The sequence below is a fragment of the Salmo salar genome, chromosome 15, assembly GCF_965601325.2.
Source record: "Salmo salar chromosome 15, fSalSal1, whole genome shotgun sequence".
Classification (NCBI taxonomy): domain Eukaryota; kingdom Metazoa; phylum Chordata; class Actinopteri; order Salmoniformes; family Salmonidae; genus Salmo; species Salmo salar.
Window position 1 is genome coordinate 44904186 of NC_138305.1, and position 27368 is coordinate 44931553.

Sequence of the window (27368 nt, forward strand, 5' to 3'; positions counted from 1 at the left end):
CACACATACCAGCATACGCACACGCTTACACCGCCTGCATTGTTGGACTGGTTTGATGTTGAGATGAGTTCTTGCTCTCACTCTCTCTGGCAGAGGGAGCTGGGGTGGATGGGAATCAATGGGAAAGGATGGTGAGCAGGAAACGCACTCTGAGGGAGGGAATGGAGTGAGAGAAGCACAGGCAGGAGAAGTGCTTTCAGGGCTTTAAGTCAAGCAGAATATTGAACACCGAAGACATTCGAGGAGAAATAAGAAACCTTTGTTACTTTGGAGAGAGCTTATTTATGAAGGTCTAACCCATAAGCCTCTTTTTAGAAATACCTCTTCTCTTTGATATCTGGACTGAAATGTATTTTTGTCAGAGGGAAGGTGCTGTGTGTGTGTGGTTATTTAGGGCCTGAGAATTCAGGTGTGTGTGTGTGTGTGGGTGTAAGCATGATAGCAGTGACAGGGGAAGTGCTATGCTGTGTGTTGGAGCAGTGCGGGGCTGAGCTGACGGGACACCACCACCACAAAGCAGGATTAAAAAGAGATGACTGGCTGACTGAGACTATCCCGCTGCTTCACACTTCAAACCCTTCTCTTCTTTCTCTCTCCCTCTCTACTCCCTTTCTATCTGCCCCCTGCCTCTCTTTATTCCACTCCCTCTTCCTCTATTGGCCTCTGATAAACTCAACGTGTTTGTTTTACAAAACACTTTTTCTGTATCACTCACCTTCACGTCTGTGAGCTAAACAATAGGTGTCAGATGGTTCTGACAGCATGGTTCTGACAGCCTGCCACCCTCAGGTCGGTGTAAGGTGTGTGCGTGTATGGGCATGTGGGTCAGAAAGTCCTGCGTCTTTGCTCTCCTCAGCACAAGGACAAGGCCACTATGCTGATGAGAACCTATGGGGAGCCAGTCTACGTGACCACACTGAAACAGTACTCCACCCAGACTGTGACACTAAAGGATGCCCCAGACTTTACATGAGCAAATGGTTTAGTCAAATGTCCCCCATTTATCTTTAATCAATCAATCAAATGTATTTTATAAAGGCCTTTTTACATCCGCAGTTGTCACAAAGTGCTTTACAAATACCCGGCCTAAAACCACAAAGAGCAAGCAATGCAGATGTAGAAGCACGGTGGCTAGGAAAAAGTCTTACCTCTGCTCTGTGTGGGGAGGATCACATTAGGAAGTTATTGAGTGGGTCTGAGGTGTCCAATACTGTAATCACTTCAATAGGAAGTTATTGAGTGTGTCCAGTGGTGGAAAAAGTACCCAATTGTCATACTTGTGTAAAAGTAAAGATACATTAATAGAAAATGACTCAAGTAAAAGTGAAAGTCACCCAGTAAAATACTACTTGAGTAAAGGTCTAAAAGTATTTGGTTTTAAATATACTTAAGTACCAAAAGTAAATGTAATTGCTAAAATATACTTAGTAAGTATCAAAAGTAAAAGTTTAAATCACTTCACATTCCTTATATTAAACAAACTAGATGGAATAATTCATTATTTAAACATTTTTAAGGACACTGTAATCATTTCAATAGGAAGTTATTGAGTGTGTGATGTGCCTTACTGGGTGGGTCTTACTTTGATTTTACATTTGTCTTGTCTCTCTCTCTCTCTCTCTCTCTCTTTCAGACCTGCGGCTCTGGATCGAAAGCCTGCAGAACTCAGCACTTTGACCGACGGCTACCAGATCCGCATCTGAGACTCCTTGGAACTGGACTACATTCTCCTGGTCTCCACTCTGACCCCCCCCCCCCCCCCCCAGTCTGCCTCACACACCCTCAAATATATTTACCAGACATTGTGTATATCATAATTGTAAAGTATTTCTAGGGTTTTGCCAGCCTCTTCTGTAGGGTGAAGATGATGACATTATGCTCAGTGCTACACTGGAGGTTTACATCCAGTACGAACAAATACATTGAATATATCAAAGGTATATATTTCCTGTCCTTCATGACCAGACGAACAAAAGCCTGAACAAGAGGTGTGTTTCATTATACACCTTCACACATGCATTAGCCACATTATACATTTGCATACATATCTATTATGTTTTTAATAAAGGACTGATGCCTAAATTGCATGGAGACATCATATCAAGACCTCTCGTGCGTTTAGAGAAGTACGCATGTGGAGTTCTCTACATAGTTTTTTTTAATCTGTTTTTGTATAGCCTGTGCTTTTGTGAAGGAGAGCAACAGCCACATTTCATTTACTTTTACAATGTGAAGATTCATTTTTAAAAACGGAGAATCTGTGGGTTAAAAAAGATTGCCGACATCATGTAAAAAGGATCAAATAGTGTGACTGATCATAATTTTTTTAAATATATATAATGAATCTATAGATTGAACGGTTGTTGTAACAGCCTGTAGAGGATGTTAAGTAGTTAAGGCTAAGTTCAACGTTAGAACCATCGCTTAAGATGCTTTTGGGAAACCTGACCCAGATCAATTCATCTTTAAAGGAAGTCAAAGCTTGTGACAATGATGCTTTGGCGCTTAGCCAGAACATTACCTTTTTAATCCCAAGAGAATTTGACCGTGACGTTGAGTTGATTCAAATGTCAACTCTGTTACACCTCAGTATACAGACGTATACGAAAACATGTATGATAATGTTATGTAGCTCCTAACCTGAGGCCTTTCTGAATCCTATCACATAATCTTGAAGTTAAGAATGCAAATACTGAACTGAACACCACAAGACAGGCACGTCAGTCAAATCAGGGCTTCTATGCCATCTCAACTGCCATGATGCGGTGTTAAGATTGTTTTGATTTTTTGTTGTTGTAGTAATCAAAAGTAATCAGATATCCAGAAGGGTGCCAACTGAACAATATCACATTTTATAGCTTTTGGTTAAACAAGCTATGCACATCAAACAGAAATGATAGATCATTGTATGTCTTCCTCAATCTAAATAGTTTCGAGATTGCAGCAGAATTGAAATCCAGTCTCATTTTCTTGAATCCTGAAAGAACTGAGAACATATCAGTTCTTATGTTTCTAATGATTTTTTTATTTATTCTAATGATCAAATTGTGAATGGTGCTGCTAGTCTGACAGTATACCACCAAGGCCAACACTATTGGTACCAGCCGTCTGAAAGACTATAAGCACAAAATAACCAGCTTAAATATACATGGCCAAAAGTATGTGTATTAGTGAATTCGGCTGTTTCAGTCACATCTGTTGCTGACAGGTGTATAAAATCGAGCACACGGCCATGCAATCTCCATAGACAAACATTGGCAGTAGAATGACCAATACTGAAGAGCTCAGTGACTTTCAATGTGGCACCGTCATAGGATGCCACCTTTCCAACAAGACGTTTGTCAAATTTCTACCATGCAAGTGCTGCCCCGGTCAACTGTAAGTGCTGTTGTTGTGAAGTGGAAATGTGCTGAAGGCGCATAGCGTGTGAAAATCGTCTGTCCTCGGTTGCAACACTCACTACCGAGTTCCAAACTGACTCTGGAAGAGGCATACAGCATACAGTCGTGGCCAAACGTTTTGAGAATGACACAAATATTAATTTCCACAAAGTTTGCTACTTCAGTGTCTTTAGATATTTTTGTCAGATGTTACTATGGAATACTGAAGTATAATTACAAGCATTTCATAAGTGTCAAAGGCTTTTATTGACAATTACATGAAGTTGATGCAAAGAGTCAATATTTGCAGTGTTGACCCTTCTTTTTCAAGACCTCTGCAATCTGCCCTGGCATGCTGTTAATTAACTTCTGGGCCACATCCTGACTGATGGCAGCCCATTCTTGCATAATCAATGCTTGGAGTTTGTCAGAATTCGTTTTTTTTGTTTGTCCACCCACCTCATGAGGATTGACCACAAGTTCTCAATGGTATTAAGGTCTGGGGAGTTTCCTGGCCATGGACCCAAAATATCGATGTTTTGTTCCACTTTTGCCTTATGGCAAGGTGCTACATCATGCTGGAAAAGGCATTGTTCATCACCAAACTGTTCCTGGATGGTTGGGAGAAGTTGCTCTCGGAGGATGTGTTGGTAGCATTCTTTATTCATGGCTGTGTTCTTAGGCAAAATTGTGAGTGAGCCCACTCCCTTGGCTGAGAAGCAACCCCACACATGAATGGTCTCAGGATGCTTTACTGTTGGCATGAGACAGGACTGATGGTAGCGCTCACCTTGTCTTCTCCGGACAAGCTTTTTTCCGGATGCCCGGAAGAAGGGGATTCATCAGAGAAAATTACTTTACCCCAGTCCTCAGCAGTCCAATCCCTGTACCTTTTGCAGAATATCAGTCTGTCCCTGATGTTTTTCCTGGAGAGAAGTGGCTTCTTTGCTGCCCTTCTTGACAGCAGGCCATCCTCCAAAATTCTTCGCCTCACTGTGCGTGCAGATGCACTCACAGCTGCCTGCTGCCATTCCTGAGCAAGCTCTGTGCTGGTGGTGCCCTGATCCCACAGCTGAATCAACTTTAGGAGACGGTCCTGGCGCTTGCTGGACTTTCTTGGGCGCCCTGAAGTCTTCTTCACAACAATTGAACCGCTCTCCTTGAAGTTCTTGATGATCCGATAAATGGTTGATTTAAGTGCAATCTTACTGGCAGCAATATCCTTGCCTGTGAAGCCCTTTTTGTGCAAAGCCATGATGACGGCACGTGTTTCCTTGTAGGTAACCATGTTTGACAGAGGAAGAACAATGATTCCAAGCACCACCCTCCTTTTGAAGCTTCCAGTCTGTTATTCGACCTCAATCAGCATGACAGAGTGATCTCCAGCCTTGTCCTCGTCAACACTCACACCTGTGTTAACGAGAGAATCACTGACATGATGTCAGCTGGTCCTTTTGTGGCAGGGCTGAAATGCAGTGGAAATGTTTTTGGGGGATTCAGTTCATTTGCATGGCAAAGAGGGACTTTGCAATTAATTTCAATTCATCTGATCACTCTTCATAACACTCTGGAGTATATGCAAATTGCCATCATACAAACTGAGGCAGCAGACATTGTGAAAATTAATATTTGTGTCATTCTCAAAACTTTTGGCCACGACTGTACAATGACATTCTAGACGATTCTGTGCTTCCAACTTTGTGGCAACAGTTTGGGGAAGCCCCTTTCCTGTTTCAGCATGACAATGCCCAAAGCGAGGTCCATACAGAAATGGTTTGTCGGTGTGGAAGAATTTGACTGGCCTACACAGAGCCTTGACCTCAACCCCATCGAACACCTTGTGGATGAACTGGAACGCAGACTTCGAGCCAGGCCTAATCGCCCAACATCAGTGCCGACCTCACTAATGTTCTTGTGGCTGAATGGAAGCAAGTCCCCGCAGCGTTCCCAGAAGAATGGAGGCTGTTATAGCAACAAAGGGGGACCAACTTCATATTAATCGCCGTGATTTCGGAATGAGATGTTTGACGAGCAGGTGTCCACATACTTTTGGCCATGTAGTGTATGACTTTGGTTTTACAATTCTCTATAGAAGCACCATGTGCTTCACTTATACACAATACAATTGTTTGTCTAATCTATACAGGCTAGGTTTAACATTCTTTCTGTTAAACACTGCCGTAAAAAAAAAAAAAAGACTGGGCTCTTTTCAATTCACATTGCGGAAGTTCAGCTTTACAGCGTGATTGAAATTTAAAGGCAATGTCCGCTTTAGTGGAGACTGCATTTACCGTACCCACTGCATATCTAACGCTTCAGCTTTCCAGATTGAATCGAACCCTTACTGGGAGGAAAGACTGCTTTCACTGCTGCAAATCTGGGAACTGAAAGATAATACTCTAAGTGATGTAGCTTAAATAGATTTGTGCTCTTAACTGTTTAGTGTTCTATTGGTGATTCTTCGCTGTTTCTTGAACAAATCTGTTACTGAGTGCAGTGTTTAATCGTGCTGGTTGTTGTTTTTATGACGTGCTGAAAACACTGTTGTGATGGTGATGATATTCTTTGGACGAGGTGTGATTTTAAAGAAGCACATCACATTGTAGCAGTATCATTTTTCAAAGGTCTTGCTATGTTTGTGCAGTTGACCACTGAATAGGCTTGAAAAATTAAGTACCATCCAATTGGATAACGGTTAAAGAAAAATAGTACCACTCCTCAAGACGACTAGATTTTTTAATCCATTTTGTATTTACCTAATGGTGTGTTTTTTTAAAAAAGAGAAAGAATCAAGTTATCTGAATAACTGCAAATATGAGTAACCTAAACCAGCTACCACCACTATAATATACCACCACCTACTGCATTTAGTGGTTGATAACTTGAAATTGCTGATGTGTGGTTGGGACAAGGTGTTACTGAATATTTAGGTGTTTACAAAGCATGATGTGGACTGTGGAAGTCAACCTTTGCGTCACTGTAATTCGGCTTTTTAGATGAGACTGCTTTTCCTGTATTAACATGCATTTCATGAGGAGTGCTGTCTTGGCCTCTTCTCGTAAATGGGAATGTATGTAACTAGAACTCTGGGTGTTGAGTGTTCTCTTTTATACTAATGCCACTGGTGCTACCAGTTGGCTGGTATTATTGTCATATCTTTCTGGAAAGGGCTGATCTATTTGTCCCATTGGCTGAAAAGGAAAAGTATTGATGGTAGATCAATAGCAGAACAAATGGTAGCATTTCTTACCGAACCACTATTCTATTGAAATTAGACTTTAGAATCCGTCCCTGGTTTTCTCCATGTATGTGATTTTTGTATTTTGAACGCTGGTGGAAGATAACGTCCTCCCAACTCCTACTGTTACACTGATCCGTTGACAACGGTTTTTATCAACTCTACCATGTGTTGTAATAAAAAATGATTTATGTTTTTATTCTGTCTTTGCTGTCATTTCTTACTCAACAGGTAGGACAGATAATAGGTTATGAAATAATGTGAAATACATTTCTTCATGGGGCACAGGCATAACGGATGTACACATATGGTATTCAATCAAATCATTCCAGATTTGAATATATCACACAACTAGACCAGGTAGATTTGACCCCATCAGAGTAAATATAAATTACAAAATGTCATAACATTCCCCAGTAGGCTATGGTCTTACTAGTTCTTTGGGATAGTGCTGTACTGATATCGCTCTGTATATAGTCCGGTACAGGATTCCATGTCTCTATGAATCTGTTTTACAGCAGCTGTGATATGCAACGACACAGAGAGCAGATTTATACTGAACAAAAATATAAACGCAACATGCAACAATTTCAAACATATTACTGGGTTACAGTTCATATGAGGAAATCAGTCAATTGAAATAAATTCATTAGGCCCTAATCTATGGATTTCACATGACTGGGAATACAAATATGCAACTGTTGGTCAAAGATATCTTACAAAAAATGGGCCTCAATGGGCCTCTGGATCTCCTCACGGTATTTGCATGCATTCAAATTGCCATCAATAAAATGCAATTGTGTTTGTTATCTGTAGCGTATTCCTGCCCATACAATAACCCCACCGCCACCATGGGTCACTGTTCACATGATGCCATACATGTGGTCTGCGGTTGTGAGGACAGTTGGACGTACTGCCAAATTCTCTAAAACGGCATTGTAGGCAGTTTATGGTAGAGAAATTAATATTCAATTATCTGGCAATAGCTCTGGTAGACATTCCTGCAGTCAGCATGCCAATTGCAGGCTCCCTCATAACTTGAGACATCTGTGGCATTGTGTTGTGTGACAAAACTTTTAGTGGCCTTTTCACAAGGTGCACCTGTGTAATGATCATGCTGTTTAATCAAGCTTCTTGATATGCCACACCTGTCAGGTGGATGGATTATGTTGGCGAAGGAGAAATGCTCACTAACAGGGATGTAAACAAATTTGTGCACAAAGTAAACTTTTTGTGCGAATGGAACATTTCTGGGATCTTTTATTTCAGCTCATGAAACATGGGAGCAACACTTTACATGTTGCGTTTATATGTTTGTTCAGTGTATAAAATGAACCCCTCATTTCTCATCTCTCAAGCAGCTCAGGGAATGCCTCCCTCTAAACTCAGAAAATAAACTGTGGTAGATTTCAATATGTTCTCACCTTGTTTACTATCCCTCTAAATTACACAATAGGCAATAACTAACAGGAAATTAGGATTAGGACAAGAGCTAAGGAAAGGAAGCATCTTCAAAGTATTGGGATTCATCCCATGTCTAAGCAGGAAGAGTCATACCCAATGAGGCTGGATCTCACCAACCATCAAATGATAAGCCTATAAACGCTCTCATCCCAGAAATCCCACAAAGCAGCAGCAGCAGCAGAGACTTTGCAGATGTCAGCAGAACATCACTTAACTCTTAGACCAGAGACTTGAGTCCCAATGGCTTTCATTCACACCATCAGCCAGACATGTCAGCCAGGAGTAGGTGGTGAGGAACCAAATGAAATTAAGTCTTTTGGCACACAAAAAAAAGACAAAAGTCAAGAACAGCATCATTTTAGAGATTCAAATTTAAAATGAGTCAAAGATGCAATAAATCAAGTCCAGAGAATGTATTTGAATGGGACGTGTGTATGAAGGGGCTCATCTTTTTTTACAACCATTGGCATGTCACTGGCAAGGCATCGTAGGCTAATTCAATTTCGCTTCAGACTATCATATTTTATCTAGAATGTGAGCAATGTCAAAACAGAAGCAGGGCCAATTAGTGAAACAAGACTAACCACTTGATATTCACTACATCTAATTCAATGGTCTTCACAGCAGGGGGTTGTGTGCTTGAGAATGGCAGTTTATAGCACTAATGTTGCCATTATATAAGGCAACCAAAATAATACAGACATCAGAGAGCTGCTTCTATGCCTATAAGGAATTCCAAATTCAATGTCCTTAAACTGACTTAGTTTTGGTCTAAAGAAAAAGATTGATGTGCAATATTGGGAACAGACATGAAGATTCTGCAGCGTGGTCTTAGATGACACACGGTTGATAAATGAGGCCCCAAGTGAGAAAGATATATTTAATCTGATCATCTCTCCGTGCTTCTACACCTGCATCGCTTGCCGTTTGGGGTTTTAGGCTGGGTTTCTGTACAGCACTTTGTGACATCGGGTGATGTAAAAAGGGCTTCATAAATACATTTGATTGATTGATTCTCTGTCCACCAGTGTGCCTTAATCTCTGAGAGGTACTGTTCATACAATCCCTGGAAGTCATTCAATGTAATGTGACATTATTACAGAGAGCTGAACAGGTACAGTGTGTCTTTAATTGCAGGTCTATTATTGCATTACATGCGGTACAATAGCTGTGACGGACATAGCCATAATTTTCAATATTAACATTATTTGATTAGGATCTCCTTTAGCCCAAGGGCTAGTCTTCCAAGAGTCCTTAAGAAATGTAAAAAACATCCAGAAATTAGAAAAACAAAAGCAAAGTAAAAGCACAAAGATCCACATTCCTATTACGAGTTACACCCCAGCCCGTGTGCATATATGAATTGAAATACAACATAGCATACAGTATTACAATAACCTTAGACCGACTCGTTGTTCAAGATATTTTATGAATTAATCTCTTAAAACAACTATTTGGCAAGTTTTTTTTTTTAACTTTCTGCCAAAGAGTTCCAGGACTTCACTGCTCTGAAACTAAAAGCGATTTTGCCCTGCTCTAATTTGGTTTTTGGTGGTCTTGGTTCTGCTCCATGTGTTTACGTCTTTGACCATATCCATTTTAATGTATATAGTGATTGGTCTACCAGAGTGGTGAATTTCATGAAAAAGGCTCTTACATTACTCCAGACATTCAGAGCAGTAGTTAATTTGACAATGGATGATTTTTTTTATTTAACCAGGCAAGTCAGTTAAGAACAAATTCTTATTTACAATGACGGCCTACCCCGGGCCAAACCCTAACAACACTGGGCCATTTGTGCGCCGCCCTATGGTACTCCCAATCACGGCCAGTTGTGATACAGGAATCGAACCAGGGTCTGTAGTGACGCCTCTAGCACTGAGATGCAGTGCCTTGCACCGCTGCTCCACTCGGGAGCCCGATGATAGCTTGTGAGATTTATTTGAGAATTTGCTCTGGCATTTTTTTTGCAATCCTTCTGAGATTACAGGAGGTGCCGATGATTTTGTTGCAGAGCTGTGAAATGTGTGATGACAAAGAGACTGTTGTCTAACAGTACACTTAACAGCCTAGTCTATAAAACCTCTTCTATGGGTGTCCCGCCAACTGCAAGGAGGGTAGTTTCTCCCTTCTCTTCGTATATATTAATTCTTCCTTGGTAAGTACTTTGCATTCATTGGTGCTAATTATCAAACCCAATAGTACTGTATGTGTATGACATAATTAAGATATCTTTTTTTTATATTTCAGTATTTTTCCTAATCAGCAGCACTGTTTGAAATGAATTTATCAACATTTATAAAAAATTCTTTAAATCTAAAAATGTCTATTTTCATATCTTCAACCAATGTAAAAATAACACTAAAAAGTTAAAATGTGTAAACATCTTGATGCAGTTGCTTAGATCTACACACTAGACTCAGGCCACTGCAAAGCTCCAAATTCATCAATAATGTCTTTGAAATGAAAGTTCAACATCTACCAGGGTCAGTACCTTTCCAACATGTCCTGGGGATATGAGATCATGAGAGATGAGAGACAAAAGCCATAGTGAGCTTGTGTACAATTGGTGTTTGGCTGCTGGTGAGCGGTATGGATGGATTTATGGGTCTCTCCAGGTCTTTGACCCCAGTTCTGTCCAAGGCGCTAACCCCTGAACCCTAACATCCAGTCTCAGGGGCAGAGGCGGAAGCAGGCCAGTATGGGCAGGTGGTCGGAGGAGTTGTGCTCATTGGGCAGCCCGTTGACGGCCTCCAGGTCTGTCTGTCCCACCAGGGCCAGTCTGGCCAGCAGCTGCAGCCCTTGTCTTGGCAATGGACCCTCTGGGAGGAAGACAACAGACATAGCTAAAGGGATGCTTAGCATGATAGCAGATACCCATAGACTTCCAGTCATTGTGCTAACACTTGTTAGTTTTGTAAGCTAATGCTTACTAACTTCCTTCATACTGGAGACATAAAAATGGTATCCACTAGTTCATCTGACTATGGGGAAGTAGATAAAGGGCCTCTTTGCCAAAATCCCCAAGTATCCCTTTAAGGCCCTGAGTTTTTCCATATGCGATCTTGATCAGGGGAAATGTAGTCATAGTTCCATAACGCAGCCTGGAAGTCTCACTCCACAGCACTGCAGCATCTACAGAAGTCACATTGCAGGACCAATCTTATTATAAACAATATTGATTATCAGATGCCACCCTGCTCCAAGATCCGTGTAACAATCAATCAACAAATCCTATGTGTTGTATATAGTGTGTGATGTCATGTGGTATACTGTGTGTGTGTACCTGGCTGAGTGGAAATGTCCCCGGTTCCTGCAGAGTAGAAGATGTAGTCCACAGTGATGGCTGTCCGGGAGTGACAGGTGGTGATCTCAGGCCTGCTGTCCTCTGTCAGGTAGTGGGAGTAAGCTGACGTCAGCCTCAGACCGTGCTCTATACTGGGTCTGGACATGGGGAGGGGGAGAGACACTGTCACACAGGGCACTGGCTTCACTTCAACTGCTAATTAAGACAGACAGTTGCTGCTTGAAGTTCGGACTACACTGGACAAACAACAAATCATCCAGAGATAGACTTGTCACTTCTCCCTATGAGCAGTTCCACTTGCTTCAAATTAACATTGTAGGGGAATGATGTAGCTAACTGCTGTCTCCTCCATTCTCCAAGGCATGCAAACGAGAGAGCGAGAGATGGGGGGAGAGAGAGAGAGAGAGAGAAGAGGGGAGAGACAGGGAGACAGAGGTGGAAAAATCAGCCTCGGCTGTCAGATGTGCAGACGCCAGTCAAAACAGATAACAGTGCTGTTGAGCAGCAGAGACTCAACTGTTTGAAAAGCATTTAAATTGAAGGCTGTTAGTCAGAGGAACTCCTCCTGGTGTAGCACCTCTGACAGGATCAGATCTCTTACAGTGACGTGACAGAATGAAGAACTAACTGACTATAAAACAGCAGACTGGAGAGATCAAACTGTCTCAACTAAATGATTATTTAACCCTGAAATCCAACCGGAGCTAACTGACCTGTTCATTGCTGCCATAGGCTGTGCTGCAAAGTCCTGCACAGACAGGTTGGTGATTCCCCTGTCAACATCTGGGAGGAAAGAAGAGTATTAACGTCATATACCGATCAGAAGAGAGAAAGGTGCATTTCCTCAGTGTTGAGGCTCTTCACTGAGCCAGTGTGGTGGATGGACTGTGATAGGTCACCTGTAGGGGCAGTTGCATACTGGCACTGCTGGGTGACACCCAGGCTAAGGGGCCAAATGGGCACGGTCAGGATCCGCTGGCCTCTGGGATTCTCCTCCTGCCCTGACACCTGCACACACACTGTTGTTTCAAGATAGGTTCACACCGTTTTGATTAGCGCAGTAAATCAACTTGCTGTACACTAATGCGGTTATTTGGTGGTAAGCATAAAAATCACACCGAACGGGCTTTCAACCCAGGTTGAAAATGAATGAGAAATACTAGAGCATGATGACTTACAGAGAAGAGCTCAAGGAACATTTCATAGCAGCTCACATTTCATAGCAGCTCTCTCTGAACATTATGTTCCCTCTGCAGTAATCAGTTTCAGCCACAGAGCTTATTATCTCACTGCAGAAAGTGACAGAAAGAGGCTGGGTGTGTAGATGATGGCCCTCACCTTGCCTATGGGAATACCGTCATACTCCAGCCTGCTCTCCCTAACAAAGCTGTACAGGGGAGACCAGGGCACAGAGTTAAAGTCCCCACAGAGGACGATGGGACAGGAGCTGCCGTCAGGGAGGCGGGACACTGTACTGATCTCTGCCAGCAGCATGGCCAACTGGGCCAGCTTAATGTCCCCGCGCCGGGGGTTGTACAGGAGGTGTGTATTGGCCACACAAACGCAGTCCTCCGGCCTGGAGGATCCCGTGGGGCGCAGTAACAGCACCAGGCCCACGTTATCCCGGTCTAGCAGGGGGATGCCCCGGCGGAAGTATTCCACTGGGTGACTGGACAGCAGGGAGAAGCGGTCCTTCTTATAGACCACGGCACAGCCGTCAGGCTTCCTGCCTGTCCTTCTCTTGTACTCACACTGGTAACCTGGGGAAAGAAATGGGAAATAAATCATTACATCAAAGAAAATAGGACACATTACTCATAAACTGTGATTGAAGTCTTCTACATTTTCTATGTTTTTTTAATTATTGAAAGAGGAAATATGTTTTGGAATAGCTGAAGCGCTCGTGCTACTTCATTTTCTTCAGGAAAACCAAGTGGTTTGAGAAAATATGAATTATCTATGCCTGTGGCTCCCTCTAGTGGTCATATTATATGTAACCTCCAAAGGCAATATCACTTGCAGTTTCCTTTGTATTATTTTGACAGGCTTTCCAATTTCAATAGGCAGAGCTACAGCTCAAAAGAATAGGCTTAGTAAACAAAACAATAAGGGCAACACCGAGCACAAAACAGCAAGGGACTAACAGGGGGCATTACCTAATGCTTCTAGAGAGGGTTTGATCTGTTTTTCATAGTGGTCCTCTTGAACCTCCTGCAGACACATTATCTATAGAGACAAAGTTTGACTTCATTCCACAGTACACATCTAACATTAAAACAATCAGTGTCATCACTACTTTGACTTGCTCTAAGGGATAGGGACTTAAACTAGTCAAAACAGGGCCACTATGTTGTGTTCTCTGTTCCTTGTGATGATAATCAATGTTGGTAAATCTGAATCGATCACAAGCTAATAGATCATGTAAATGGTGGGAGATACTTTCTTGTACCATCAGTAATGATTCATAAGCCATTCACTTACATCTGCGTTGTGCTCTTTGAGCTCTTTCAGGATGTTGGAGAGCCTGTGATTCCAGTTGAGGATGGAGGAGCTACAGTGTTTGTACAGGTAGTTATTGTCATGTAGTAGGTCCTGGGAGAGGATGTTATACGACATCACAGAGAACTCAAAGGGTGGTTCTTGCCTCCCACCACCAGACTGTGGTCTGGACTTATAGCAGTGTGAAAAGTCCTCCCATTGTCTCTTCAGCTCTGGAAAGGCACAAACAAAACAATATGGTTATAAAGTTATTGACACTGCTTGACAGGGCCCATATTGGACTAAACCTAATCCACCTCAGGTTCATTCCAGATCAAAGAATAACGGTGTTTTCAAGAAAAGCGGCAGTTTTTGAAACCGAAGTATTACCCAATGCCTGTCTTGGTGGACTTGTCCCAGGAGGTGGTGGTGGTGGTGGTGGTTTCCCGTCTTTGAACCAGTAGTTGGGGCTGGTTGTGGCACTGTGAGCCTGTCTTGGTGCGTACTCTCGTTTGGGGGAGCCCTTGGACCTATCCCCTGGAGCCCTCTCCTCTGAACTCCTCCTCCGCTTGTATGGAGGCTCCTTGTCTGAGCACTCCATCAGTCCAAGGTGGAAGTGTCGATGAGGAAAACCGTGAAAAGGGAACCCTGGTGGGAGGTGTTGTTTGGACTGTTGTCTTGTCCAGTTGGTGTTGTGGGTATCTTGAGGTTGGAAGGCCCCTGAGAGGTGCCTGGTGGGGTGGAAGAGTTGAGGTGAAGGGGGCACACCCGGCCGACATGGATAACTGGGGAATTGTATGTTCCTCCAGCCGCCCAATGGGGCCTGAGTTGGGGGCAACCAGTGAGAGCCAAACGCGGTCAGGTGTCGAGAAAACATGGGTTGACTGCGGGAGAGAAATTATATGCACTCAGATCAAGCAAGCAGCAACGCATAGCTGGGGGGGATGCGTTTTCTTTTTAATAACTAATCCTGTCATTCAATAGCACAAAGATTTGCATAGGCGAACGAACTACCTGTGTTGGTGATTATGACCACCAACCATATTAGCTGGCTAAGCTAGGTAGCTAGTTAGCATAATCACAATAGCTAGCTGTTTAGTTGTCTGAAATGAGCGTTACAACTTACTTTCGGTCAACGTTTGGATAGACATGATTTAGGTTTTGATGTCGAGACATGAATAATATCTGCAAACATCACAGTGTATTCTGCAACACAGCGAACAAGTGTTTCTGCCAAAAACAAACCGGAATCTAGTCCTTCAGCGAATTTCAGTAGGCCATTTTCGTGTCCTCAAATTATGACGTATGTAAACATGACGCAATAACAAAGCGCTCCGTTCATTGTCATGGGATATGTAGTGTTTTCCATCATGAATCTCCAATCCAACGTAATAAAATGTACCGGAAGAAACTACATCTACCATTATGTTCCAATACGATGCAGACAAAAATGTCATAACGGAGGACATCGAAAACTCTACAAATGTCACTTTCAAATTGTAAAGAATTCAGTAGACTATACAATTGTATTATTGGACAGATTTCAGAGAAAATAATCGTAATTGATTAGCAAAATGCGCTCGACAAAGACTAGTTTATTTAGAAAATGTCTTAACCAAATAACAAGGGCACTAGTTAGCTATTGCTAACATTACACCGGCCGGTATATCTGATAGCGTGACATAACATACCTGCGAATGATCGTTTACCCGTAGAAGTTAGCCAGGCATTTTCCTTTGAGTGAGAGGTTATTAGGCTATTTATTCTGAAATCCTTCAATTTAAGCCGTGTTGCGGTCAACACCTCTTGACGTTCGTCTGGCTTTGTAAATCCATTGATATGCGGAACATTGTGGTCTATTCCTCAATGGGTTGATGTGTCGCTGCACCGCACTGGAAGATGCTGGTAATGCCGACCGAGCTGCCAGTGCTGTGCTGGTACCAGTAGCATCATAAAATATTTAAGTAGTTGAATAATTGAAAAACATTTATACTAATTATACTGAAACTGTAATTCATCAGGGAAGGGGCCATTCCACCTTCTCCATTATAAAATGTTAGCAATAACCTTACATAGTTTACATGTATCACTGACGAACACAAAAATAATAACAAAAGTGTTCTGTATTTCTTTTATTTCCAGTTTTGACATCGCAACAGTGGCTATTACAGTATGTGTGTCTGTGTGTGTGTGTTTTCAGGATCATAGACATTTTGTGTAAAGATCATCTCCATTTCAATGAAAAAGAAATGCAAATCATTAAATGTTTTTCACAAATCCTAAATTAGGATATAAAAATATTGTCATTTGACATGTGCATTCAATTTGCTGTCACAAATTCCACTATAACGGCAAACCATCCCATATTAGATCACCATTGAAATGCCATTACGAAGACAGGATTTCTACATTTGAAGCAGAAGTTAGAAAAATAGTTGTGAGTGACAGACCACATGTGTTTCAATGACAACAGCAATGAAAAAGTGTGTCCCCTGTATTTCCATCTACAGTATATTAGCCCAGAATACATGACTTCAGCCCTGCTGAGCAGTGGTGTAAAGTACTTAAGTAAAAATACTTTAAAGTACTACTTTTTGGGGTATCTGTACTTTATTTTATTATTTATATTTTTGACAACTTTTACTTTGACTTCACTACATTCCTAAAGAAAATAATGTCCTTTTATTTCCCTCACAGCCAAAAGTACTTGTTACATTTCGAATGCTTAGCAGGACAGGAAAATTGTCAAGAGAACATCCCTCCTGCCTCTGATCTGACGGACTCACTAAACACAAATGCTTCATTTGTAAATGATGTCTAAGTGTTCGAGTGTGACCCTGGCTATCCTTAAATATATATATATTTTAAACAGTGCCATCTGGTTTGCTTAATATAAGGAATGTGCAATGATTTATACTTTTACTTTTGATACTTAAGCATATTTTAGCAATTACATTTACTTTTGATACTTACGCACATTTAAAACCTAATACTTTTAGACTTTTACTCAAGTAGTATTTTACTGGGTGACTTTTACTTTTATTTGAGTCATTTTCTATTAATGTATCTTTACTTTTACTCAAGTATGACAATTGAGTACTTTTTCCACCACTGCTGCTGAGTGTCGTGTTGAACAATTGAATGTGCTGATGTCAGTCCAAGTCCATGCCATCTTATAAAGACTAATCTCAATGACCGAAAATACCCTTCACGCTGGTGTCCATCTCTATCTCTTTCTAAAAGCTCTTGGCTATAGTAAGCACTGCAGTAGGTCGTGAGTGCCCGTAGGGCAGTCCTCCTCTACAGGAAGGCTTGTGTTGTGGGTGGATCATGAGAAGGGCATCTCCCATCTCTGGGTGTAGGCTGTCAGTTCACAGGGGCTGATCACCAGCATCTTGCTGCTCTCGATGCCTTCCAGGGCCATTTCACTGTCCAGGCAGAAGTGGGAGACCAGGTGCTCCAGGTGGGTGCCTGACTTCTGCCATCGCTGGAACACAACAGGTCATACAAAGATCAATAACTACACTGTACACAGAGACAGGCATTCTAATGTAATGAAACTGTTATTGTCCATTAATTGTTTCTGAACTCCATCGGTTCAAATAAATACTGTAAAGAAAAGGAGTTTGGGCAACTATTGTCCAATATTGACCCTGTAATTTCGACTTCTTATTTAGCTAATGATCTTTATTGCATGTCATGTGCAGGGCACTGTTACAGTATGGGATGCCATTATCTATCGTTGCTACTTCCCACTATTCACCACTAGATGTCCCTCTTTACTTAATTTCTGCCGTCACAATAATCGTTCAGAGCAGGGAATTAGGCTACTCTTTGCTCAGAATTGCTGATACCGTTGAACTAATTAGCATATAAACAAAACTACAGGATATTAACAAACATGCAAGGAATTTGTCATTGTCTCACGCATCCATCACTGGTTAGATAGCTGACAGGCAAAGTCTGTTGCCAAGACTAGTGGGGCATATCAGGATCATGTATCCCTCCTCAGTGGTAGAAAACAATACATTGAATATGTGACACAGAGATACAGCTGTCTTTGTTCCACTGTATTTAGACTCAGTGAACAGAAACAAGCGCTGTTCCATTGTACCCCTGATCAAAGCAGCAAAGACTCAAATTGCCATGACACATTTTTTCCTTTTTTTATGAAGCAAAGGGAGACTACACTTTTTAATTAAAAAAGAAAATAATTCAAACTAAATCAATTAGTATTCAGTGCCTGTGGTGCCTTGAAGTCATTGTTCTTGTTACTGGCTGTTGAAGCACAATTGATAGTAAAGCACATTCGTGGGATGCTGAGAGCCTCTCTGCTGTAGCCTGCAGTGGCCTGAGGGAACACATGAGCACGGTTGTAATTATCTATCTTCATTGCACAGTTTCCGTCTTGTGTGCCAGGGGTGGAACATGCTGCTCTGGGAGCCTTCTTAGCAGGAGGAAGTAGTTTATACCTGAGCAACTTCTGATAGCGGCTGGGGCTACTGTTAACAGAGTACTGTTAATATACTGAACAAAAATAGAAACAACATGTAAAGTGTTGGTCCCATGTTTCATGAGCTGAAATAAAAGATCCCAGAAATTTTCCATATGCACAAAAAGCTTATTTCTGTCCAATTTTGTGCACAAATTTGTTTATATCCCTGTTAGTGAGCATTTCTCCTTTGCCAAGATTATCCGTCCACCTGAAAGGTGTGGAATATCAAGAAGCTGATTAAACAGCATGACCATTACACAGGTTCACTTTATGCTGGGGACAACAAAAGTACACTGTAACATTTGCGGTTTTGTCACACAACACAATGCAACAGATGTCTCAAGTTTTGTGGGAATTGGCATACTGACTGCAGGAATGTCCAACTGAATGTTAATTTCTCTCCCATAAGCCACCTCCAACGTCGTTTTAGAGAATTTGGCAGTACGTCCTACCGGCCTCACAACTGCAGACCATGTGTAACCACGCCATCCCAGGACCTCCACATCCGGCTTATTCACCTGCAGGATCAAAGGTCTGAGGAGTATTTCTGTCTGTAATAAAGCCCATTTGTGGAGAAAAACTCATTCTAATTGGCTGGGCCTGGCTTCCCAGTCAGTAAGCCTAGCTCCCAAGTGTGTGGGTCTGTGTTCTCCCAGGCCCACCCATGTCTGCACCCCTGCCCAGTCATGTGAAATCCATAGATTAGGGCCTAATGAATTTATTTCAATTGACTGATTTCCTTATATGAACTGAAATTGTTGCATGATACGTGTATATTTTTGTTCAGTATAAAATCTACCTGCAGATATAAAGCTCTAGAATGTAGCACTGCCTTATCTATCTATGCAACACTCACTTGACTCTGACGGAGCTGTGTATAATGTTTTAAGCATTCTATGTATCATCTAATTCCCTCTCACGATCCCAGACACTAATCATTATCGCCACATATTCATGATTCATCTGTCCCTGCAGTCTCGACCCAAACAACAATGTTAACACACTTTACAGTCATGCATGCTGCTCAAAACACCCTCCAACTCATAAGCAGTATCTGCAGACATTCTACACAAACCAACTCCTCTGTTTCTTGTTTTGTTTTCCTTATTGTTTACCATGAATGTCATAAAGCATGTATGACCTTTCAGACAGCCTCAAACCATGTAAACAGCATCGCTAGCATACTGTTAGATAAGCCGAAATAGACTGAGGACCTTGCCTCTGTCTTAGGGTGCAGCAGCAGGCTGGTGATACAGCCAGAACTCAGAGCTCTAAGGTACACTCTGCTGGGGCCTCTACACTGTGTGAAAGCCTAAGTGAAAGTTGATTTATGGCTTTCAGAAGTGTCTTTGTGTGACAGGTTAAAGGAAATACTCATAGCCTGTTATACATTAAAAAGTATTAGTAAGTTCATAGTATGTGAGGATCTTAAAACATCTAAGGTTAAAAAGATCATGCATTCTGTATTAGTTGATAGAGATTGATAACATTCATAATTGTGTTAAAGTTAAAATCCATCAAGCGTACAAAAGGTAAGAATTGTAAAAGGAATGTGTAAACGTTATATTGATTACTTTATTTTGTGGTGCCTAACTGAAGGGGAAAAGTGTTAATCTGTGATCTACTAAATGCTCTTTAATCTATGAGCCTGAGATCGATTGCTCTGGTCTCCACCCAAGTTCGGGGGGAAATCGCGGTCTTTTCCTCATTACAGTAAAAGTTCTCACTGAGGAAATAATACCGTATCACTCTCGTGATTCTTTCTCCCCTTTTTCAGGGGCGTAACATTTGCTCGTTTACGGCAGGGGGCTGCGGTGGCAGTGGCGGGCCAGCATGGTGTGGGATACTGGGTGTTCAGGAGAGAACAGCGCCCTCTGGGCTCTTACTTGTTTCCCGTCGCTGATGTTGCAGGGCATGAGCAGGACCTGGGAGGCAGGGAAGGTGGTGGAGAGAGAGAGGCAGTGCTGCTGCTGGCGGATCTGCTGCCCGTGGGTGTAAATCCACTCCTGAGGAGAGAGATACACTGTTATTACAAACAAATACCACAACAACAACACACTATTAATTCAGTCTAATACACTCTCACTACACAAAAAGCACAATGTACTGTACACTGAGTGTACAAAACAGAATTCAGGTTAAGGCTATGATCCCTTATTGATGTCACTTGTTAAATTCACTTCAATCAGTGTAAATCAGGAATGGGCAGCTAGCATGCGGCCCTTGGCCCCAATAAAAAAAGTTTTGGTCTCAACTTACAGTTGAGAGTTAGAATAATAGAATACACAAGGTGCAATTTTGAAATTTGGTCGTGCATCAGCAATCACTCAATTAACCCATGTCAGCTTATTTTTATTTAGATTGGTAAATTAGTCTAGCGGCTAAGTTACTACATTGGTAAATAGTCTAGTGGCCCTGGGCCACTGCGGCCCCTCATGATGACTTCTGTTTTTTTGTGGGCCCTACCCCCTTCAAAGTTGCCCATCCTTGGAGTAGATGAAGGTGAGGAGACAGATTAAAGAAGGATTTTTAAGCCTTGAGACAATTGAGACATGGATTGTGTATGTGTGCCATTCAGAGGGTGAATGGGCAAGACAAAAGATTGAAGTGCCTTTGAACAGGGTATGGTAGTAGGTGCCAGGTGCACCGGTTTGTGTCAACAACTGCAACGCTTCTGGGTTTTTCACGTTCAACAGTTTCCCGTGTGCATCAAGAATGGTCCACCACCCAATGGACATCCAGCCAACTTGACACAACTGTGGGAAGCATTGGAGTCAACATGGGCCAGCATCCTGTGGAATGCTTTCGGCACCTTGTAGAGTTCATCCCCCGACGAATTGAGGCTATTCTGAGGGGAAAAGGGTACGCAAATCAATATTAGGAAGGTGTTCCTAATGTTTTGTACACTACACACATATGCATGTAGACACATTTACACACAATCATGAGATACTGATAATACAAAATGACATATTGTTTTCACTATGAAAACACCCACAGATGACAGACTGGGTATGTATGTGTGTAGGCTACATCCAATCATGAGGCAACCCAATCCCTCTACCCAGTCCAGCACACACCACTACCCACGCCTCCAGTCCATCTGTCTCTGGGAGTGGGTTCACTGTACAGGAACATTCCATACATCATGAAATAATAAGAGTCTGTCTCTGTAGGTCCAGCCCGGGGAAATGTTACTGAAATGGCATGCTGGAAATTGACACACACATGCACGCGCACACACACACACACACATGTGCGCGCCAACAGTTCACACACAGTCAAGTCTTAACAATGGCCAAAACCCAAATGAAAAACAATAAATACTTTATGTCCCATGTCCCAGACCGAGACATTCTAATTTCATTGACCACTTAAACTCGTAAACGATGTAGAAGCAATGCTGCTAAGCCTGTCTGTGTATGGTGGTGCATGCACATCCAGCCACTTTCCATGGTCTAGCTAGCTTGCAGAGGATTTGATATTGATCCAAGGATCAAATTATTCACACATATTAAGTCATGAATCCTAGTGTTTTATGGTAGAATGTCAGACAGAAAGCCTATTTTTAAATGCAGTTGTTAATGTCCCTGGTACCAGCTGCCAGGTGACATCTCTGTACCCATATGTCCTATACAGGCCAGATGCAGTCCACAACAAACTGTAGTTTCATTTGATTTTATAGTTGTAGAGAGGTCTTCTTCCCCTGAGCCCAAAAAGAAAGAAAGCATCTGCGTCCTTGTCTGGTGGAAAGCTTGTATTCTTGTAACAGTTGTCACGTTCTTGGATTCAACTTGTGTACACTTCCTTGGTTCCATTACATATAACCATGTGTTTTGAAAAGATGTTGTACATGGTTAGTCTGTGTAAGTTGTCTAAATACGGCCGTTCCTCGCCAAGCTATATCATTTACCACTTATGTATGCTTGCTTTGACTGATTTCCCAACAGCAAGAGCAAATTGAGAGCTACTGATTTCACTCAAGGGACTCATATACATTGAATTACATGTCAAAACGGTAGATCCTGTCAACGGTTTTGTTTGGCATTAAAGAAACTTGAGTTGTTAGCAAGCGACATCTGAGGGCCAACGCCAAGCCATGAAGAGGATGGCTATGGACAGTGCATTCGTAAGGTATTCAGACCCCTTGACTTTTTCAAGATTTTGTTACGTTACAGCCTTATTCTAAAATGGATGAAATAAAAAAAATTGCTATGAGACTCAAAATTGAGGTCAGATGCATCCTGTTTTCACTGGAGTCCACCAATGGTAAATTTAGTTGATTGGACATGATTTGGAAAGGCACACACCTGTCTACAGTACCAGTCAAAAGTTTGCACACATCTATTCATTCCAAGGTTTTTCTTTATTTTTACTATGAGAAACAAGATTCTCTGGTCTGATGAAACCAAGATTGAACTCTTTGGCCTGAATGCCAAGGGTCACATCTGCAGGAAACCTGGCACCATCCCTATGGTGAAGCATATTGGTGGCAGCATCATGCTGTGGGGATGTTTTTCAGCGGCAGGGACTGGGAGACTAGACAGGATTGAGGGAAAGATGAACGAAGCAAAGTACAGAGAGATCCTTGATGAAAACCTGCTCCAGAGCGCTCAGGACTGGAGTGAAGGTTCACCTTCCAACAGGACAACGACCCTAAGCTCACAGCCAAGACAAAGCATGAGTGGCTTCAGGACAAATCTCTGAATGTCCTTGAGTGGCCCAGCGAAAGCCCGGACATGAACCCGATCGAACATCTCTGGAGAAACCTGAAACTAGCTGTGCACTGACACTCCCCATCCAACCTGACAGAGCTTGAAAGGATCAGCAGAGAAGAATGGGAGAAACTCCCCAAAAACAGGTGTGCCAAGCTTGTAGCGCCATACCCAAGACTCGAGGCTGAAATCGCTGCCAAAGGTGCTTCAACAAAGTACTGAGTAAAGGGTCTGAATACTTACCGTAATTTCCGGACTATTAAGTGCACCTGAATATAAGCCGCACCCACTGAATTAAAAAAAAAGTATTATTTTGAACATAAATAAGCCGCACATGTCTATAAGCCGCCGGTGCCTACCGGTACATTGAAACAAATGAAATTTACACAGGCTTTAAAGAAACACGGCTTGTAAAAAAAATAAATAGGCTTTAACGAAACACGGCTTGTAACAAAAATAAATAGGCTTTAACGAAACACGGCTTGTAACAAAAAAATTAAAATTAGCAGTAAGCTTTAGTTGTCTTTTTGCACTGAGTCAATTCCTCACGCTGCTGTTTCCAACGTCTTATCATCGACTCATTAAGACCAAGCTCCCGTGCAGCAGCTCTATTTCCTTTTCCAACAGCCAGATCAATCGCCTTCAACTTGAAAGCTGTATCATATGCATTTCTCCGTGTCTTTGCCATGATGAGGGTGACAAAATGACTACTGTAATCAGAATGATGGGAAGTTTGAGAGCACTCGATTTAATCTAAACAGTAAGCAAAAAAGTTGTTTGACCTTAACCCGTTCGGCAATTTCATTGGTCTAATGAAAGCTTCATGCCGCCAAAAAACTGAGCACGTCACAGAATGTGTTTTTAAAAAAAAAAAAATATTTAAAGCGGGAAAAATCCATATATTAGCCGCGTCATTGTTTAAGCCGCGAGGTTCAAAGCGTGAGAAAAAAGTTGCAGCTTATAGTCCGGAATTTACGGTATGTAAATGTGATATTTAAGTTTTAGAATTTTTTATACATTTTCAAAAATGGCGAAAAACTTGTTTTTGCTTTGTCCTTATGGAGTATTGCGTGTAGATTGATGAGGGGGAAAAATAAGATTGAATCCATTTTAGAATAAGGCTGTAACAAAATGTGGAAAAAGTCAAAGGGTCTGAATGCTTTCCGAATGCACTGTAATTGGAGTCAATTAGGAAGACATGTAGTGAGTGACCACTGAGCAGCAGCAGTAATGACAACCTTCCCAACTGGTGATTCCTATACTAGATGTTTATCAAGGGCACACAGCAGGAAGTGTAGGTGTGTATGACAACACAAGAGCGGTCCCATGGTGATCGCTACATGGGCATGCTATGAAGAACAAAGTGGCTATAGTCATAATTGATGAGCAACATGACCTATTTGCTTTCGACCACAGTGCTGTCCAGGTGCCATTGATATTGTACCAATCTCTGATCACTAGAGATATTAACCAATGGAGTGTTTGAAAAGTAATGCCATTTTCTGAAGTGGCGATCTTAGTGGTGGAGGTGTCAGAGATGAGGGAGCCCAGAGGATTGAGTGGGTCCAGAGTGAGGGTTCATAATGAATGCTAAGAAATAAAGACATGAACCTCAATAAACATATTCAGGTTACACATTCTCAAATACCATAAATATATACACATTACAATTACTATTAAAGAATCCTGCATTAAGCAGAAATAAACTAGGGTACACATTTTTCTACCATTTGGGATTTAGCAACCATTGCGCATGCGTTAAGCCTGTCGCATGCTTCCTATATGAAACAGTTTGCTCATATTGAATGATGACGTTTTTGTTCGTTTTGGTCTAGGCCACTTTGTCAGTGATTGGTCAACAGTACTACTCCTAGTAAGAGTGGGATCTATGGAGGGATTCTTCAATTAAGTGTTTTTGTCATTCAACGAGAGACAAATAGTTTTCATGCACATTTTTTCATTTGAGAAATACGGTACCAAACATCTTAGTTAGATGGAAAGTTGCATGACTAAGACATCCTCACAAAAATGTCTAAATTAATGACAGATTTCTTAATTTATCTTAGATTACTTTAGACTATTTTGAGGACGTGTACTGGCTATATTGTTGCTACAGGGTCTCAAGTGGGACAAACAGTAATATTGCCGCTTTTTTTCTAGTTTTTCAAGTGAATTTCTTTTAAGGTAGTATGCAAGGCACAGACATTCACTTCGCGTAGCCGAGTTCTGCTAGGAGCAAACCGAACCTAGTATGCTGGTGCCTTTACCCAAACCATAGGATAATTGGTGCTCTCGAACGCAGAAGGAAGAAGGAGCACTGCTGAAGGAACAAACATTTCACCTAATCAGTAACGAGGAATCAAAGGTAAGTTCTTACCATTACTTAATATAGAAATAGCAATCTTACTACCAAGACATGTGCTCTTTGTAGTGGTAACATTAATACACAAAAAACATGATTCATTTAGAGTGAAATTTTCTATCATCCGTTTCTTTCTCTTTACGGGTAATTATAAATGTACCGGAGGACATCCCAGGCAAACATCAAGCTGTAACACTGACTTGAAGAGAGAGGAGCAGCCAAGGTAGGCCTAGAAAGTGGGTCAAAGGAGTTAGTGCTACGTTCAGCCCGTCAAATGTGTGGACCACGTTTCCAAGGGTTTTCATTCCCCAAGGGCAGGCAGAAATAAAAAAGGTCACACAAAAACAAAGTCCCATCCAGTCTCCCAGCCACAAACCTTAACACTTGGCCTATATGGATAGGGCCAAATTGAAATGTTTCTTACAGAAGATACAGTACCAGTCACACATTTGTTCACACCTACTCATTCAAGGGTTTTCCTTTATTTTGAATATTTTCTACATTGTAGAATAATAGTGAAGACATCAAAACTATGAAATAACACATATGGAATCATGTAGTAACCAAAAAATAGTTCAACAAGTAAAAATATATTTTAGATTTTAGATTCTTCAAAGTAGCCACCCTTTGCCTTGATGATAGCTTTGCACACTCTTGGCATTCTCTCAACCAGCTTCACCTGGAATGCTTTTCTAACAGTCTTGAAGGAGTTCCAACATACGCTGAGCACTTGTTGGCTGCTTTTCCTTCACTCTGCTGCTGTCGAACTCATCCCAAACCATCTCATTTGGGTAGAGGTCGGGTGATTGTGGAGGCCAGGTCATCTGATGCAGCACTCCATCACTCTCCATCTTGGTCAAATAGCCCTTACACAGCCTGGAGGTGTGTTGGGTCATTGTCCTGTTAAAAAACTAATTATAGTCCCACTAAGCGCAAACCAGATGGGATGGAGTATCACTGCAGAATGCTGTGGTATCCATGCTGGTTAAGTGTGCCTTGAATTCTAAATAAATCACAGTGTCACCAGCAAAGCACCCCCACACCATCACACCTCCGGAACCATAAATGAGGAGATCATCTGTTCACCTACTCTGCGTCTCACAAAGACACGGTGATTGGAACCAAAAATCTCAAATTTGGTCTCATCAGACCAAAGGACAGTTTTTCACCAGTCTAATGTCCATTGCTCATGTTTCTTGGCCCAAGCAAGTCTCTTCTTATTATTGGTGTCCTTTAGTAGTGGTTCCTTTGCTGCAAGTCAACCATGAAGGCCTGATTCACACAGTCTTCTCTGAACAGCTGATGCTGAGATGTGTCTGTTACTTAATAATAATTTATTTGGGCTGCAATTTCTGCGGCTGGTAACTCTAATGAACTTATCCTCTGCTGCAGAGGTAACTCTGGGTCTTCCTTTCTTGTGGCGGTCCTCATGAGAGCCAGTTTCAACATGGCGCTTGATGGTTTTTGTGACTGCACTTGAAGAAACTTTCAAAGTTCTGGACATTTTCCGGATTGACTGACCTTCATGTCTTAAAGTAATGATGGACTGTCGTTTCTCTTTGCTTATTTGATCTGTTCTTGCCATAATATGGACCTGGTCTTTTACCAAATACTATCTACCGTATACCACCCCTACATTGTCACAACACAACTGAAGCGGCTAAAACGTATGTCTTAAAGTAATGATGGACTGTCGTTTCTCTTTGCTTATTTGATCTGTTCTTGCCATAATATGGACCTGGTCTTTTACCAAATACTATCTACCGTATACCACCCCTACATTGTCACAACACAACTGAAGCGGCTAAAACGTATTAAGAAGGAAAGAAATTCCATAAATGAACTTTTAACAAGGCACACCTGTTAATTGAAATGCATTCCAGGTGACTACCTCATGAAGCTGGTTGAGAGAAAGCCAAGAGTGTACCT

General features: G+C 41.8%; 3 protein-coding genes across 6 annotated transcripts in view; 1 reads left to right on the plus strand and 2 right to left on the minus strand.

Annotated features, from left to right (window-relative positions):
- The window catches only part of LOC106571425 (tubulinyl-Tyr carboxypeptidase 2), a 39172-nt gene extending 32355 nt beyond the window's left edge, over positions 1-6817 (plus strand). The window contains exon 7 of the mRNA XM_014144510.3: positions 1634-6817. Within this exon, the coding sequence (XP_013999985.1) occupies positions 1634-1703 (70 nt within the window). The 3' untranslated portion in view covers positions 1704-6817. The remainder of the gene's footprint in view (positions 1-1633) is intronic.
- A 2372-nt stretch (positions 6818-9189) lies between these two features.
- Positions 9190-15783, minus strand: angel2 (angel homolog 2 (Drosophila)). 3 transcript variants are annotated; one of them, XM_014144512.3, is made up of 9 exons: positions 14994-15175; positions 14258-14751; positions 13871-14100; positions 13546-13615; positions 12728-13149; positions 12289-12397; positions 12103-12172; positions 11369-11526; positions 9190-10904 (listed from the first exon to the last, which is right to left on the minus strand). In XM_014144512.3, exons 1-9 carry the CDS (start codon positions 15041-15043, stop codon positions 10756-10758), a joined length of 1752 nt encoding a protein of 583 aa, XP_013999987.3. In that variant the 5' UTR covers positions 15044-15175; the 3' UTR covers positions 9190-10755. The 3 variants fall into 3 exon arrangements, with proteins under 3 accessions (XP_013999987.3, XP_013999988.3, XP_013999986.3); XM_014144513.3 differs by lacking the exons at positions 9190-10904; positions 14994-15175 and adding exons at positions 10918-11217; positions 15559-15783; XM_014144511.3 differs by lacking the exon at positions 9190-10904 and adding an exon at positions 10918-11217.
- Positions 15784-15984: 201 nt separating this feature from the next.
- Positions 15985-27368, minus strand: part of galnt14 (UDP-N-acetyl-alpha-D-galactosamine:polypeptide N-acetylgalactosaminyltransferase 14 (GalNAc-T14)) — a 118523-nt gene continuing 107139 nt past the window's right edge. For both annotated transcript variants that reach the window (XM_014144515.3, XM_014144514.3), the window contains 2 exons: positions 20249-20368; positions 15985-17354 (listed from right to left, as the gene is read on the minus strand). In XM_014144515.3, coding sequence (XP_013999990.2) covers positions 17252-17354; positions 20249-20368 — 223 coding nt within the window. In that variant the 3' untranslated portion in view covers positions 15985-17251. The remainder of the gene's footprint in view (positions 17355-20248; positions 20369-27368) is intronic.